The sequence below is a fragment of the Periplaneta americana genome, chromosome 1, assembly GCF_040183065.1.
Source record: "Periplaneta americana isolate PAMFEO1 chromosome 1, P.americana_PAMFEO1_priV1, whole genome shotgun sequence".
Taxonomy (NCBI): domain Eukaryota; kingdom Metazoa; phylum Arthropoda; class Insecta; order Blattodea; family Blattidae; genus Periplaneta; species Periplaneta americana.
Window position 1 is genome coordinate 3541512 of NC_091117.1, and position 14728 is coordinate 3556239.

Sequence of the window (14728 nt, forward strand, 5' to 3'; positions counted from 1 at the left end):
AGAGTAGTCATCGTAGCTGTTGTCTGTTCACTGTGTACATATTCAAACAGTAATTTTCAATACTAACAGTGGAATTGCTTCTGTGCCTAGTTGAGCGACATGTCTAGAAAGGGAGCGGATACGCAGAGCTAAGTGAAAGGAATTATTTGTAGTGTTTACGAATACTTAAAAAAACTTTAATTAATACAACAAATTAAAATTTTCGTAATATGATTGAAATTCTGGTTATTAAGAGAATGAGGAAAACAGGAATTAGGCCACTATAAGTTTAAGTGAAATATTTTAAGATCTGATAGTATATTGGCAATATGCTCATTTATCTGCCAACAGTTGATTACTTCAAAGCAAAATACCAGCTTGAAGACATTGAGGTGATTGGTCTTCTTATTGGAGCTCGTGGTGTGATTCCCAAGTTCTTTGAAAGCTTCAGGAAGACTTTTGAACTATCACAGACACTTACTGCTGACATCATAACTTCAGTTTTGAAACGCTCTTGCCAAATTCTGAGTCATCAATTCACTCTGTTTAATTTTTTTTTTATTCACTTTATATTCATATATGTTTATTTTAATTTTCTTTCTACAAAATTTATGTAAACATTTAATATTGTAAAATTCATGTAGGAGAGTATACTCAGTCCTTCTGGGCTACCACCAATGGGAGGCAGTTATTATCTTAGCTTATCTAAATCGTTAAAAACCATTGTGTTATCATTATTATTAAATTTGCACTGATGGATTTCATTTGATATAGTATTACCATTGTTAAGTCAATTACATTATACACTGGTCAAAAAAAGTTAAGCATAATTAGGCATATAACGGTTTTTATTAATTAAAATAAAATAGATAAATTATAATAGGGTTTCTTAGTTCCACAGAATAAATTTAAAAGTAGAAATACACTATTTTTTAACAATGGACTCAATATGAAATGAAAAAGTTGCATTGTTTGGAACCAACGGGAAAGATAAGGGAAGTTGAAATTCGTACATCATCAAAGAAAAGGAAATGGTGCTTTCAGTGCCCTGTTTAATAACGTGTTGGTCCTCCACGAACCCTGAGGCACTCTTGTATGCGACGGGGCATACTCAGTACCAACGCATCTAAGCTCTCCTGAGGCAAATTGTCCCATTCTTCCAAGGCAGCATTCCTGAGTTCTTGAATCGTTAATGAGTGATGTGGACGATTGGAAATGGCTCTCCTGAGAAAGCTCCATGCATGCTCTATGCAGTTCATATCCGGTGAGCATGCTGGACAATCCATTCTTCGGATCCCATGTTCTACCAGATACCGCTGCACACTATGAGCACGATGAGGCCGAGCATTATCGTCCTGTAGAGTGAACCCTTCTCCTACAGTCTCTGCAAAACCACTTACTATGGGTTGGAGGATGTTGTTCTCATACACGGCAGCAGTCATGTTTCCCTCTATTGAAACCAGTGGTGTGTGGCGGCCAAACATGACACCTGCCCAAAACAAGATTGAACCACCAAACTGTTGGTGACGTTCCACGGTCATTGAGGGATGATTTCGTTCCCCTGTTCGTCTCCATACGCGAATAGAGTTGTTGTCAGGGTGTAGGCCCATTCTCATTTCGTCTGAGAATAAAGTTCTGGTCCACTGGCCTCGTGTCCAATTCTCATGTGCTCTAGCCCATCTCGCACGAGCACCCCTGTGATGTGGACGGAGTGCTGGAGTCTTGAGTGGTCTTCAAGCATACAACCCTATGTCATGAAGTCTATTGCGCACAGTTTGGCTACTTACAACAACACAGTGGCTTCGCGCAGGTCATGGCGCAGAGTTGTAGCTGAGGCTATAGGGTTCCTACGTGCAGATAACCGTACATACCGGTCCTGACCTGGTGTTGTTTTGCGTGGACGGCCCTCGTGAGGTCGATCTGCTATTGACTGGGTTTCCTGGAACTTTCTCCACAGTCTGGAGACAATATTCTGATTCACATGAAGGATGTTAGCAACATCAACTTGTCTCATGTTTTGCTCCATCAAAGTGATGATTTTGATGCGGTCTGCCATTGTAAGGGTGTTCCGAGCCATTGTACTGCACTATGAAGCAAAACGACACTGAGTCAACTTTGCTCGAATTACAGGCTTTGTTTACTAGCCGTGATTTGGACGTTACCTAGTGATGCAGAATAAAACAAATGAAAGAGTTTGAATTGGTAAACATAATACGTGCCACATAAAACCAAAAGAAACATAAATATCAGGTATTATTGGGTAAACTGGAAATATGCTTAACTTTTTTTGACCAGTGTATAAAATAAAACCTGGGTACCGGCACAATACTATTTACAAATTATTTACATCGTCAACATTAGTGATTTTACTCACGGGACTGGCTTCATCTTTTCTTGCATCATTTGTCTTGTTCAAAAGGTCTCTGGTCACTGCTGTCAGTTGGTCACCTGCTGTGATTCTTCCTACCGGAAGGTCCCTGTTGACTTTCTTTGTCACAATCCCAGGACCGCTGCCATCATTTTTTACCTCATTTCTGAACAGCTGGAGCCATTCATCACTACTTCTACTCTTTGTGAGGCGGATGACAATAGTACGCGTCTTCCCTGGCCTGGATGGTATGCGATGTGCTATGCTTACATTATGTTGCACCAATTCACTACCGCCTATGACTTCCGATATTTGGTCATAAGTTGATTGTTCATCGATCTCTGCGTGTGTACTGCTGCAGATCACTCACTTTCTGTTTGAGATGGTCATTTTCTGGCACTAGCCTCTTCATCTCCTCCTTCGTGGAGTTGAGTTCATGTCTTGTGTGCGCCAATTCCTCTCTAAGACTGTCGAACTTGGAAAATATGAATTCAACTGATTTTCTTAGTTCATTCACCTCAAAATACAAATGCTATTCGATACCAGTATAGTAGTTATAAAATCGTGTCGCATGTTGTATACCAGTAGTTTGTATGAAGTGTTCACATGTGCTGTTGTTTAATGAAATAATTATAATGCTGCACACAGAAATTACACTAAATACTGACACACAGACAGTGTTTATATACACTGTGTCCGGGACAAAATTTACCAATAAGAAAGTTTAATAACTCACGTAATAATGGAGATAGGAAAATGAAATTTGCGGCAAATGAAAGAGGAACATTTTAAGTTTTATGTGTGATGTTTGCAACATTTGGTCATTGTTGTTGACAGCTGTAATTAAAATGGCGTTCACAGTGCAACAAAAAGTTCAATGCTGCTATTGGCTTGCCGAATTCAAGTATCCGAAGATAGTGGAGAGAAGATTTAGACAACAGTGGCCTGAGAAGCAACCACCAGATATGCACACAATAACAATTTGGCATAGAAAGCTTCTTGAGAGAAAACACCACGCGGGAAGAAAGTGACAGAAGCGCAAGTCGACAGAATTCCAATGGAGCCCGTGTAAGTCTGTTCGCCGTGCCAGCAGGGAACTTGCAATTCCAAAGTCAACTATCCACGATGTTCTGCACAAGAGGTTACGTCTGCATGCAAACAAGATTCAATTGGTTCAAAAGTTGAAACCAAACGACTTGCCTGCACGATATGATTTCGCTAGTGACATGCTGTTGAAAATTGATATTGAAAATGGATATCTGCAGAAAGTCGTGTTTAGTGATGAGTCCACCTTCCTCGTCTGTGGGATCGTCAAAAGGCATAATTGTCGCATCTGAGGGTCAGAAAATCCGCATGTAGTGAGGGAATTGGAAAGAGACAGCCCTAACATTAATGTTTGGTGCGGACTTACACATCAAACTGTGATTGGACCGTTCTTTTTTGTGGAAAACACTATCAATGGAAATGTGTATCTTGATATGCTGCAAAATTACGCCATTCCTCAAATTCCACAGGGATATGTTTTCCAACAAGACGGAGCTCCGCCTCATTATGCATTACATGTTACAGATCACTTGAATGAATGCTTTCCTCAGCGATGGATTGGTCGAGGTGGACCTACAGCATGGCCTCCCAGATCCCCAGACCTAACCCCACTGGACATCTTTTTTTTGGGGATACATAAAAACATTGTGCACAAGACTGTAGTGGCAGATTTGGAGGATCTGCGTCGGAGAATTGTCGCTGCTTGTGCAACTGTCACTCCAGAGATGTTACGAAGAACAAGAACTTGAATATCGCCTGGACATCTGTCGTGCTACAAGAGGTGCACACATAGAAGTTTATTAGTGGTCATTCGAAACTTTGGAAGTCCCTTTGTCAATTCCCGCAAACAGCATTTTCATCCATCAATTATTTGGCGAGTTATTAAACTTTCTTATTGGTAAATTTTGTCCCGGACACCCTGTGTAAACACTATTTCGATGTTACAGACTTTAGGTTACGTAGCGAGGAGTGAAAGATGTTTCGGAAGCGACCCTTCGAAGAACGTTTACGGCTAAAGTAGGGGTGGAACGTGGGTTGGGTTAGTATGAAGGGGTATACCTCCATCCGCCAACATTCCTGCTCCCTACTATAGACATATTATTGCTCAGCATAAACATCTCAATGAATCCCCTGTCACTTTGCTACAGCTGACTTCATACCTAGCCTGTCTGCAGCTATAAATGGCTTTATGTACAAGGAATATTAATTTTGAAATACATGACCCACTTACAACAGACAACAAACAGGAGTGTGAGATAAGCTATCTGGAAGAAACTGCAACTGGAGGGTCAGGGAGGGTCAAGGTCATTGACCCTGCACCATAAACAAGCACTGCTGGCAAAGGGCCACAGCTCCTAAAACCTGAAATGTCTCACAGGCTTGTCTTACAATTAGTGTGGAATACTGCTGAGCAATTCCTCCACGACAGCTTTTATAAAGACAGATGGATTCTTATTTGCTACATCCTCTTACTGTCTTCATCTGAAGTAACATTTATGGTAGGAAAAATTAAAATGGCAGATAATGACAATAACATGCCACTGTTCTCTGTGGCCTGGTGGTTATGGCGCCAGGAACACCAAGTTCAATCCCAGGTAAGGTCATGAAATTCAAATACAAAAATTCCTAAGCGTAGTTTTCATGAGAAGAATAATGAAGTCAATGGTCCCATGCAGTATACAGTGAAACCTCTCCTTACAGACACCCCCAAGATACGGACGGATTTTTATGTCCCAACTGAAATAATATAGAAATAATGATGAATTCCTCTCGTTTACGGACACTCTCAGACACGGACACGGACAGCTGTTTCACAGTCCTAAAGCTTGCTTTACCTCCTGACTGCGGACAGAACTTGGATTTCAAGAACTAATGTGTTACAAAATGGAAAATTTAGTTTTGAGAACTGTACAGAAATTCTTTAACATGAAAGAAGACAATAAGGGTCTCGTAGGCTACCACTAGCCCAGCCGATTACCCCTTGTTAGCTGGAAGCGGGAGGATAAACAAAGTCATTAAATTTAACCTGTCTGATGGGTCCAGGGTTTCCGTGATCGTGAAATTGTATTCGACACATGATGGGGTTAGTAGGATTATTCTCTTCACTTCAATCACTTGTTCTGTTTCGAGAGACATGGCACCTGAACGTAAAGGTTAAGTTGAAAACTGTAAATTACAGTACTGCATAACTGTAGACCTAGAATAAAACTGCATGGCACAGTACTGTATTTTCCTTTTTCGGTTTTATCTACTGTAGTTCGAAGTTGCAAAGAATTTACTATAGTATACCATATTTAGAATTAAACTACAGTAATAAATTTAATTTAAAGTGTGAAGGGATGCATAATGCATATTATAAATTCACTGTTAGATTGGGGAGCTTCCCTCCCAATAAAGGACACCTCCCAGGTGCGGACAGATTGTTACGTCCCTTCAATGTCCGTAAATGAGAGGTTTCACTGTATTTATTCCAACAGCTTTACACATGTCATATTGTATCTGTGACCACCTTTGTAAAGTCATTTAAGAGTATACGCTGAGTTTCAAAACTTCCACAATTTTTTTCAGATTTCGACGAAATTTTTAATCACTAATTCCTTTCATTATGACAGGGGCGTATGCAAGAGGGGGTTACCAGGTTTGAGTCCCTCCACTTTGAAGTTAAAAAAATTACATAATTTCAATATATTTTATCACTTCCATGGATTTTCCTATTCTGCAAAGTCTCTTACTTAACTACTTAACATATACTGCTGACTAAATACATATATATATATATATATATATATATATATATATATATATATATATACCAAAAAGTAATTGGGCACTGTTTTTGCCCCTTCAGAACCTCGTGGTACCACCTCTTGTTGCTATAACAGCAGCCACCCTGTCAGGCATGCTGTCCGCTAGTTTGTGTAGGATATCCACTGGAATGCGTCGCCATTCCTCTTGAAATATGGCGCTCAGTTGGACAATGGAAGTTGGCCCCATGTTTCGGCGGCTATTATGCAGTGGTATGCAGACAATAATGTTCACCGGTTGGACTGGCCTGCACAGAGTCCTGATCTCAATCCCATTGAGCACCTTTGGGGAAAATTGGACCGGCGATTGAGGTCTCAGGAGATGCGGCCAACTTCCATTGTCCAACTGAGTGCCATGTTGCAAGAGGAATGGCGACGCATTCCAGTGGATATCCTACACAAACTAGTGGAGAGCATGCCTGACAGGGTGGCTGCTGTTATAGCAACAGGAGGTGGTACCACGAGGTTCTAAAAGGGCAAAGCAGTGTCCAATTACTTTTCGGTAGATAGTGTATATATATCCAATTTGGAACCATTTAATTTTGCATAATAAAAAATGCTTGTGTAAGTGTAACAATAACACAAGCATTTTTTATTATACAAAATTAAACACAAATTGGATAGCTGTGAAAAAATTAAGTTTCAAATATTTTATAAGGATATTCATGAATATGTTCTATTAGAACATAGTGTAATATTAATAAATATACCGTAACATAAAATAATAATAATAATAATAATAATACTTACTTATGGCTTTCAAGGAAACTGGAGGTTCATTGCCGCCCTCACATAAGCCTGCCATCGGTTCCTATCCTTAGCAAGATTAATCCAGTCCCTACCATCATATCCCACCTCCATCAAATACATTTTAATATTATCTTCCCATCTACGTCTCGGCCTCCCCAAAGGTATTTTTCCCGCCGGCCTCCCAACTAACACTCTATTTGCATTTCTGGATTCGCCCATACGTGCTACATGGCCTGTCCATCTCAAACGTCTGGATTTAATGTTCCTAATTATGTCAGGTGAAGAATACAATGCGTGCAGTTCTGTGTTGTGTAACTTTCTCCATTCTCCTGTAACTTCATCCCTCTTAGCCCCAAATATTTTCCTAAGCACCTTATTCTCAAACACCCTTAACCTATGTTCCTCTCTCAAAGTGAGAGTCCAAGTTTCACACTATACAGAACAACCGGTAATATAACTGTTTTATAAATTCTAACTTTCAGATTTTTTGACAGCAGACTGGATGATAAAAGCTTCTCAACTGAATAATAACAGGCATTTCCCGTATTTATTCTGCGTTTAATTTCCTCCCGAGTATCATTTATATTTGTTACTGTTGCTCCCAGGTATTTGAATTTTCCCATCTCTTCAAAAGATAAATTTCCAATTTTTATATTTCCATTTCGTACAATATTCTGGTCACGAGAGACAATCATATAAATAATAATAATAATAACTGAGATGGGCCGGGCTTGTAGCACGTATGGGCGAATCCAGAAATGCATATAGAATGTTAGTTGGGAGACTGGAGGGGAAAACGGACCTTTGGGGAGGCCGAGACTTAGATGGGAGGATAATATTAAAATGAATTTGAGAGGTGGGATATGATGATAGAGACTGGATTAATCTTGTTCAGGATAGGGACTGATGGCGGGCTTATGTGAGGGCGGCAATGAACGTCCGGGTTCCTTAAAAGCCAGTAAGTAAGTAATGAAATTAACTTAAGACTGGTAACTTTTGTTATAATTCTTTCCCCTTTAATGGCTGTGCTTCACCAAAGAAGAAGTCACATCACTTGGGAGTACCCACCACTTTCTTCTTGCCCGACGTCTTACTGCTGGAAGTGCCCTGCACGGAGAACTTCGCACTCAGCTCGTCGATGGTGGTGACGTCATAGCCGTCACTGCACTGTCCTGTGCGGTCTGCAGACGCCATGTCCACGTCTTCTGACTCGGCCAGTCGGTCAGCAACATAACGGATTGCAGCTACCCAGTCCTCCCTGCACAAACAAGCACACTGGTTAATCAATGTAACAAATGCACTGTCTGTATTCCTCAACACTAGCCGATGCATTGCCATCACGAATTAAATGCCAATTGAAAGTGTATTCAGTTGTGTGTGCTGCGGTGCTCAGATGCTACTGTGTGCAAAAGAACTGGCGTAACACACCTAGTACACGGAACCACATGTTCCAGCATTTCTCCCCTTAATTTCTTCCCAATCGTTAGACTTTGGACATAAGTATATCAAGTTAAATCGGTGTACGTTAACCCAAAGTATATTATTCTTAAATATTTTACATTTCTCCTGAGACACCTTGCATATACAGAGTGGCCCAAAAGTCACTACTCGTTACTGAACTTAGATTATATTTTTAATATCTACATGGATTTCAAATTACCTGCCTTTCACTATCATCTGACAATTACTAATGTAAACACTAGAGTCCACACCTGTGGAGTAAAGGCTGGTTCACAATAAAACGGGAACGGAAACTACAACGAGAACGAAAAAGGAAATAATGTTAAAATATGTTTTTGAATGTGAGCATTCATAATTAATTGTGAATGCTCCCACTTAAATACATATTTTAACATTATTTCCGTTTTCGTTCTCGTTGTCGTTTCCGTTCCCGGTTTATTGTGAATCAGCCATAAGGGTCAGCGCGTCTGGCCGCGAAACCAGGTGGCCAGCGTTCGATTCCCGGTCGGGGCAAGTTACCTGGTTGAGGTTTTTTCCGGGGTTTTCCCTCAACCCAATATGAGCAAATGCTGGGTAACTATTGGTGCTGGACCCCGGACCCATTTCACTGGCATTATCACCTTCATATCATTCAGACGCTAAATAACCTGAGATGTTGATAAAGCGTCGTAAAATAACCTACTAAAAAAATTAACATTAGAGCGCATTGCCATATAATTAATCAATCAACTAGGAGTCAATAAAGTACAATAATTTTCCCATTCGATCTTTTTTTTTTAATTTAATGGATAGTGACTTTTGGACCAACCTGTATGTATGTATGTATGTTTTATTAATTTATTTGGTTATTTAACGACGCTGTATCAACTACGATGTTATTTAGCGTTGATGGGATTGGTGATAGCGAGATAATGCTGAGGATTCGCCATAGATTACCTGACATTTGTCTTATGGTTGGGGAAAACCTCGGGAAAAACCCAACCAGGCCAAGAGGGAATCGAACCCGCGCCCGAACGCAACTCCGGATCGGCAGGCACGCGCCTTAGCCGACTGAGCTACGTGTATGTATGTATGTATGTATGTATGTATGTATGTATGTATGTATGTATGTATGTAGGTAGGTAGGTATCTATGTAGGTATGTATGTAGGCATGTATGTATGTATGCAGGTATGTATGTAGGTATGTATGTATGTAGGTAGGTATGTATGTATGTATCTATGTAGGTATGTATGTATGTATGCATGTAGGTAGGTATGTATGTATGTAGGTATGTATGTATGCAGGTATGTATGTATGTATGTAGGTATGTATGTATGCATGTATGTATGTAGGTATGTAGGTAGGTAGGTAGGTAGGTATGTATGTATGTATCTATGTATGCAGGTATGTATGTATGTAGGTAGGTATGTATGTATGTATGTATGTATGTATGTAGGTATGTATGTATGTAGGTAGGTATGTATGTATGTATGTATGTAGGTAGGTATGTATGTATCTATGTATGCAGGTATGTATGTATGTAGGTATGTATGTAGGTAGGTAGGTATGTATGTAGGTATGTATGTATGTAGGTAGGTATGTATGTATGTAGGTAGGTATGTATGTATGTATCTATCTATGTAGGTATGTATGTATGTATGCAGGTAGGTAGGTATGTATGTATGTAGGTAGGTATGTATGTATGTAGGTATGCAGGTATGTATGTAGGTATGTAGGTAGGTAGGTAGGTATGTATGTATGTATGCAGGTATGTATGTATGTAGGTAGGTAGGTAGGTATGTATGTATGTATGTAGGTATGTATGTATGTATGTATGTAGGTATGTATGTATGTAGGTATGTATGTATGCAGGTATTATGTATGTAGGTATGTATGTATGTATGTAGGTAGGTAGGTATGTATGTATGTATGCAGGTATGTATGTATGTAGGTATGTATGTAGGTAGGTATGTATGTATGTATGTATGTATGTATGTATGTATGCAGGTATGTAGGTATGTATGTAGGTAGGTATGTAGGTATGTATGTATGTATGTAGGTAGGTAGGTATGTACGTATGTATTTATGTATGTATGTAGGTATGTATGTATGTATGTAGGTATGTGTGTATGTATGTATGTATGTATGTATGTAGGTATGTATGTATATATATGTATGTATGTATGTAGATATGTATGTATGTATGTAGGTATGTACGTATGTATTTATGTATGTATGTAGGTATGTATGTAGGTATGTATGTATGTATGTATGTATGTAGGTATGTGTGTATGTATGTATGTAGGTATGTATGTATTTATGTAGGTAGGTATGTAGGTATGTATTTTTTTTTAAACCTTGTTTACCAGCATGTTCCATTACAAAAATGCAATACTACATGCTAATAGACTACACATTACAATATTGCTAACTCTTCCGAATACAATGTATACACATTATTGCTAGCCTAGTCTACTTTCCCTAAATATACTATTTACTACATGTTAACACCTATGCTACTGTTGAAGCTGTTAAATACTTTGTACAACACTATTTTAGTACCTATTCCTTTTCTATTTACAGCTAAAAAAAATCAATACTATTGCTAATCATTTTAAAAACTATGTTTAGAAATATACTATTTAACGAATTAACCTGTATGTATGTATGTATGTATGTATGTATGTATGTATGTATGTATGTATGTATGTATGTATGTATGTATGTATGTATGTATTTGTCGTCCTCCATGACCACACTGCATCCCAGGTCTGAAATGACAGTAAGGATCTCACCTCTCCTTGTCCGACTCGACGTGGAAGGTGCGCTCGATGACCGTGGTCCACTGAAGGCCTCTGATGAGGAAGGTGTAAGGCTTGGGGCGGTCACAGGTCATGATCTGGCAGCCCTTCACTGTGAAGTTGTTGAGGGGGTCGCTCAGGTTGTGCTCTGGCTTCGTCTTGAAGCCGATCAGCGAGCCGTCGTCCAGCAGCACGAAGTACCTGGAGCGCCAGTTCCTGATGTGCTCCCCTGCAATGCAGCAATGTGAGCTACAGTACAGTACAGATAGTAATTATCGTGGCTGTTTATTTAGTTAAAATAACTTAGTCTACACCTGTGGAGTAACGGTCAGCGCGTCTGGCCGCAAAACCAGGTGGCCCGGGTTCGAATCCCAGTCGGGGCAAGTTACCTGGTTGAGGTTTTTTCCGAGGTTTTCCCTCAACCCAAAACGAGCAAATGCTGGGTAACTTTCGGTGCTGGACCCCGGACTCATTTCACCGGCATTATCACCTTCATCTCATTCAGATGCTAAATAACCTAGATGTTGATACAGCGTCGTAAAATAACCCAATAAAATAAATAAAATAACTTAAGAACAAAATACGAATAATATATTACGATACAAGGCTGGGAAGTGCTTTTTACAAAATCGAGGAAAAATTTCCGACATTTTGTAATACACTTCACAAACTTGTATTGTACAGAATTTTTTGCACGATGTTATTTTAAAAAATGCAGAAACAATATAATTTGCACTGAAAATTTATAGCTATATTATTCCAAAGCCTTCGCAAAACTGCATCGTAATGGTAACTAAGTAACAATAAGTGCACTGTAATGGGTCTATTTCAGTACAGTTTTATGTTATGAAGAACGGTTTCCATAGAAACAAGTTTCTGTGTGGGAATTCTAACTTTTAAGATCTGCCTAGCAACAATAGTAGTAAATACTGCAAAAAAAAAAAAAAAAAAAAAACACGGTCGCGCAAAAAAGTATTTACGTCAATATAGGTATATACTGGAATCGTTGCTTCCACCGCTACTTTTTCTTTTAGATGGCTATTTAACGACGCTGTAACAACTAATATCGATGAAATTGGTGATAGCGATACGGTATTTTCTAATGGAAATCCAATATAATTAAATACAGAAAAATTAACTAAAATGTTATACGGTTTCAATGGTTTCTGGTTTTTCAGGAAATGAATTTAATTCATATATTATTATTTATATATTCAATTCAATTTTATTATTAACAGTAATATACCTCTTTTTGGTTTCAGTAATATAATTTATTTAATATAATTAGTATATTTGACTTCCAATCAAAAAGTTTGTATAAAACCCTCAAAAAATAAATAAAACGAAAACATTCTTAATCTTCCAAAAATACAATAAAATATAATTGTTAAAATAATTACAAAAAAAATATTTGCGAGATGAGGCCGAGCCAGTAGCGGCTGGTGGTCAAAATAATGAGTGTGCTACAATTTCTATATTGGCCTACTGTATACACTTATATGCATTTATCTTAATTTGAGACTCGCCTAGTGACGAAATATGAAATCCATACGACGTTCCTTCCTACTGCAGAACCTGTCAATTACCCTGGTGTTAAACCCTTCAACTTGGATATCATACTCTTTTCTATTGACAGTGTTACTTCACAGAATGGATCCTGTGAATTGTTGGAGGCTATGTATCGTAACAATTGAACAGCTCTATCTATATTCCGGAAGGCAGGTGTTCCGTATAGAACTCCAAGTTGTGTCTTTAACACTCTTTTGTTCAGCACAGTATAGCTGTTGACAGAAACTTCAAGTTCGCGTTCAGGAAAATTAGGCTATCCAAAAATTGCCAGAAAATTTGCTGTTTAACAATTTTGTTGCATCTAGATAGCTTAAAGACTGGAAACGGTGAGTAGTTTTCTGAATTATACGGTCACATACTTCCTTGGCTTCAGTTTTCTGGGATTCCATTCTCCGTCGCTTGCTGACTGATTCAGGAGGAACCTCAAAAACCAGGTAGACGGCAGCAGCAGTCGGGCACTTGAATTACCAAATAGGCCTACATTGTAAATAGTTCCGAGTTCTTCCACAAACAAGCATTCTCTCGTTACGCTTTACTTTTGCAATCTCCAAGCTGTGTTGTGCTGAAGCTGACTACAGCACTTCCCCGCGTAAAAATAGCCAATCAGAGCAGTGATTTCAGCTTCGCACATGCGCATTAATTGCCTACATTGTCATGTAGAGTTTTGAGTAGCACATTGTACCCCCTGAGGCACCAAAGAGCTAAGAGCGAAGACTAAACACTCTATAACGCGTCATGAACATAACCACGGAAAATTGTCAAATGGCAGATCAGATACTATGGTGGTATTGCAAATACATTTGAGCAAAAATTATCATTGTGCTGTAGCACTGTAGCACATAAGGACGGGCCGCCCCTGGGCCGAGGATCAGAAATAAGATTTCCTAACATTCGCCTTACAGTTAGGGAAGATCTCGGAAAAACTCCAACAAGTAATCAGCCCAAGTTGGAATCGAACTCACGGCCGAACGCGGTTCCGGAGCAGCAGACAAGCGCGCTACCGCCTGAGCTACGCCGGTGGCACCTTCATCTTTTTAATTGGGCCGTAGTAAATGAATCCATTTACGTATATCTTTAGATTGATGGTCAAAGAAATCATACCGTCAAAAAGAGCATCACTGGCCACATGGCATAACAAAATTATTGTTAAAGGCGTAATGTCTACGAGAAAGTAGCCTACGTGTGATTACTGACAGCGACATTTTTATGATCTTGTCGCTTCCTGCGAATTCAACAAATTGTTTCCTTTCTCCGAGGAGCGGAGATAATTTCGCCCAAGCATCCTTCCGACAGGATGGCAGTCTGTCACATGTAACTGACCTCAAGCCAGGCTGTCGTGTAGCCGTTTTCCTCAACTGTCGGCGAGCGGGTGGTTATCTACCTCACTTCCGTTCCACAGCGCCTTGCAACCAATCAGTAGCACGCACTGATAATTACGGCAAGGGATGCAACCTCATGAATGCGTGAGGTGGCAGTGAATAATAATAATAATAATAATAATAATAATAATAATAATAATAATAATAATAATGCACAGATTCAATTACTGCTGACTCCGTTCCTTCGCTCCCGGTTTCCATTTAATTCCGCCTGAACACATGACCTCTAGCATGCCAGCCTCCACTGCATCTTCCACTTCATCTCTTCAACATCTTCTCGGTCGTCCTCTTTTTCTTGCTTCAATCGCTACCCATTTTACAGTGCGATCCAACGAACGGTGGAGTCCCTAATTGCGCAAACAAGATCACGAATGTTGTGGCAAGGTGTGGCGGGGAATACCCCAGCAGTCCACACCCTAATTCGGTGGAGAATGAATATACTGATCGTGTTTATTTACTTATTTATTTACTTAGGTAATTATTTATTTATTTATTCACCTACTTAGTTACGTATTCATTCATTCATTCAACTATTTATTTATCCATTTATTTATTTATTTATTCATGTATTCATACACTTATTCATTTTATT

General features: G+C 39.2%; 1 protein-coding gene across 2 annotated transcripts in view; it reads right to left on the reverse strand.

The window, feature by feature from the left end:
• The window catches only part of Akt (Akt kinase), a 118177-nt gene that overhangs the window by 19021 nt on the left and 84428 nt on the right, over positions 1-14728 (reverse strand). For both annotated transcript variants that reach the window (XM_069825537.1, XM_069825455.1), the window contains exons 3-4: positions 11183-11417; positions 8014-8203 (exon numbers count right to left, since the gene is read on the reverse strand). In XM_069825537.1, the coding sequence (XP_069681638.1) occupies positions 8014-8203; positions 11183-11417 (425 nt within the window). The remainder of the gene's footprint in view (positions 1-8013; positions 8204-11182; positions 11418-14728) is intronic.